Here is a 3,256-nt window from a genome sequence, read left to right as displayed (position 1 = left end):
AGAGAGAGAGGACTTGATTGCACAGATAACCTTGAAAAGAAGAGATTGTTTTCCTCAAATGTCCCATCTTCTCTCTGTTCCCCACAACTTGGCTTTTCTCCTCTGGCTCTACTCAGCTGACATGCTGTTCCACGAATATCCTTTAAAAAACTCATCCCCCCTCCCCACACCGGTTCATTCCTGTCCCCCAAACAGTACTTCTCTTTTAAGCAGCAACTCTGTGATCAGGCCTCTCTGCCCCAACTTCCCCCTTCTCCAGGGCTTTTTTGTCAACCTGGCCCCCTCAGTGACCTTTGACCCTGGGCCTTGCTGCCTGGTCAGTGCAACTCATCCCTCATCCCTCCCCTCCCATCTCACCCTCCTTGCCTGCCCTTAGTCTTCACTCTTCTCTCCCTTGCCTCCTTCTCCCATCCCATTCCTGGAGGTTCCGGGCTGGCAGCAGCCCTCCGGCTTCTTCTCCCGCCTTGAACCCTCTCAGACATCGTTTGGGGAGGGTATATGGTGAGGCAGGTGGCTGATAGGCGGGCAAGGAGAGCGAGTGCCTAGCTTGCACCCTGGAGCCTGGAGCCTGACGTCACCGCGCCCTGCCTGTCCATCTCCAGCGGGCGCGCTGCTCGTAGCCGCCTTTTCTCCTGCTGACTGTGTCTCTCCCTCTCGGCGGCGCCGGCACAGCTACGAGCGCCCCGCGCTGCTCTGCGCTCCGGCGCGGCCACCTCCTACAGCCTTCGGCTCTGTCCGCGCGGGGAGCGCAGCCCGGCGCCCCGCCACAGAGCTCATGATCAGCGATTTCCCGAAGCCCTGACTCCCCAGGTGAGCAGCCCGGCTCTCTCAAGGAACTTTGAGGGTGTTCAGAGGTGAAGGGGTGAAGGATGGCCGGGGATGAGTCCTTCCCGAAGCCGGAGAAACGGAGCCAAGCCTGACTCCACACCCTCCATCTACACAGACATCCTGGCCTCTCTCCCCCGGCAACCGCTTTCCCGAGGGTCTCTCTGGCCTCCGGGTGAGCAAAGAAACTTCGCTTTCAGCACCGCGGACAGAAACCGGCACCGCTGCCTAGTTTAGCAGAGCAAGCGCCTCACCCAGCCGTTCTCAGCCTGGGCGGGACTCGCCGAGGCAGACCTACGAGCTCGGTGCGCAAGGTGCTTGTGCAAATTTGTGATCTGTGTGTATGTGACTGCATGTTATCTGTGTGTGTAGCTGTGCAAAAACTCAGATATCAGTGCGGGCATCCCTTGTGCGTTTCACTCACACGCTCACTCACTCAACAGGTATTTATTTTTGGTTCTCAACCACTGCTTCCTCTCTCTGCTCTGGGGTTCCGGGGTGGGATGGGCTATACGAGCGGGGCTGCAGCGTCCAGGGAAGTACCCCGGCGGCGTAAACCGCACACCTGACTCTTGTTCTCCCTCTCCACGCAGGGTGTAGCGTCCCGCCGTGATGAACGCGAGCGCATCTTCGCTCAACGACTCCCAGGTGGTGGCAGTGGCGGCCGAGGGTGCGGTGGCAGCGGCCACCGCAGCAGGAGCGCGGGACACCAGTGACTGGGGGCCCCCGGCAGCCGCAGCGACGCTGGGGGGCGGCGGCGCAGCTAATGCGTCGCTGGAGTTGTCTTCGCAGCTGTCAGCGGGGCCGCCGGGGCTGCTGCTATCGGCAGTGAATCCATGGGACGTACTGCTCTGCGTGTCTGGGACGGTGATCGCAGGCGAAAACGCTCTGGTCGTGGCTCTCATCGCGTCCACACCTGCGCTGCGCACGCCCATGTTCGTGCTGGTGGGCAGCCTGGCCACCGCCGACCTGCTGGCGGGCTGCGGTCTCATCCTGCACTTCGTGTTCCAGTACGTGGTGCCCTCGGAGACTGTGAGCCTGCTTACTGTGGGCTTCCTCGTGGCTTCCTTCGCTGCCTCAGTCAGCAGCCTGCTGGCCATCACGGTGGACCGCTACCTGTCCCTCTACCACGCGCTCACCTATTACTCGCGACGGACCCTGTTAGGCGTGCACCTCCTTCTGGCTGCTACCTGGACGGTGTCCTTAGGCCTCGGGCTGCTGCCGGTGCTTGGCTGGAACTGCCTGGCAGAGCGCGCCGCTTGCAGTGTGGTGCGTCCGCTGACGCGCAGCCACGTGGCGCTGCTCTCCGCCACATTCTTTGCGGTCTTTGGCATCATGCTGCACCTGTATGTGCGCATCTGCCAGGTGGTCTGGCGTCACGCCCATCAGATAGCGCTGCAGCAGCACTGCCTGGCGCCGCCCCACCTTGCCGCCACCAGAAAGGGTGTGGGTACGCTGGCCGTGGTGCTGGGCACTTTCGGCGCCAGCTGGCTGCCCTTTGCCATCTACTGCATAGTAGGCAGCCATGAGGACCCAGCTGTCTACACCTACGCCACCCTGCTGCCCGCCACCTACAACTCTATGATCAATCCTATCATCTATGCTTTCCGCAACCAGGAGATCCAGCGCGCCCTGTGGCTCCTGTTTTGTGGCTGTTTCCAGTCCAAAGTGCCCTTCCGCTCCAGGTCCCCCAGCGAAGTCTGAAGGCTCCCTCCATCCTCTAACCAACATCACACCCCCAACAAGCCAGCCTTTGGTGAGCTTCTCTGTGCCTGCTGATGAACTCTGAGATCCCAATAGTGAGACTCTGGCTTTGGAAAGAGAGAATAAACATAAACACAACAAACTCACAAGGACAAAGAGGCTTGTTGGCACTTTACATATACAGTGTATACATGTGTACATATATATACAAATATTTGTATCTTCTGGAGGTGTTCAGGATGTGGAATTTCCTGTTCTGTGAAAAAACTAACAACAATGTGGTTGTATACTCAAATTGTACATCACATTTGTCAAGTCAAGACATCCCAATACTGCTTAATTTTAGCACTTTATTTTTAGCTGCTGAACTGCCAAAACAGTGTTGCCATTTTCAAGGGCAGGGGAAGGGGGTGGGGTAAAAAGTGTATTTTTGTTGTATGTGATAGAATATTTTGCTGCATATGCATCAGTAAATAACAACATATTTTGTACACAAATAAACACAAACTGTAATTTTTGGCATGTGACTGGTGATAGAACTACTATTTAAGAGCTGAATTATTAGTGCATTTACTTTAAAAGTTTATTATGTGTCATCTCCATCCTGTGAAAATCTTAATGTAAAAAATCATACACATTTGCACATTGTTCATAAACTGTCACTGAAACACCTAATCCAGATTATTGGGGAGGTACAGGAAGGGAGTAATATATTCACATAACAGTA

The 3,256-nt window shown here is 56.0% G+C and overlaps 1 protein-coding gene across 1 annotated transcript; it reads left to right on the top strand.

Annotated features, from left to right (window-relative positions):
* The first annotated feature begins 663 nt into the window (after positions 1 to 663).
* On the top strand, positions 664 to 3,034 carry GPR6 (G protein-coupled receptor 6). The gene is made up of 2 exons (XM_057739715.1): positions 664 to 810; positions 1,419 to 3,034. Exon 2 carries the CDS (start codon positions 1,438 to 1,440, stop codon positions 2,527 to 2,529), a length of 1,092 nt encoding a protein of 363 aa, XP_057595698.1. The 5' UTR covers positions 664 to 810; positions 1,419 to 1,437; the 3' UTR covers positions 2,530 to 3,034.
* Positions 3,035 to 3,256: the final 222 nt, after the last annotated feature.

The sequence above is a fragment of the Hippopotamus amphibius genome, chromosome 6 (assembly GCF_030028045.1).
Source record: "Hippopotamus amphibius kiboko isolate mHipAmp2 chromosome 6, mHipAmp2.hap2, whole genome shotgun sequence".
NCBI lineage: Eukaryota > Metazoa > Chordata > Mammalia > Artiodactyla > Hippopotamidae > Hippopotamus > Hippopotamus amphibius.
This window is presented reverse-complemented; position numbering and strand designations above follow the sequence as displayed.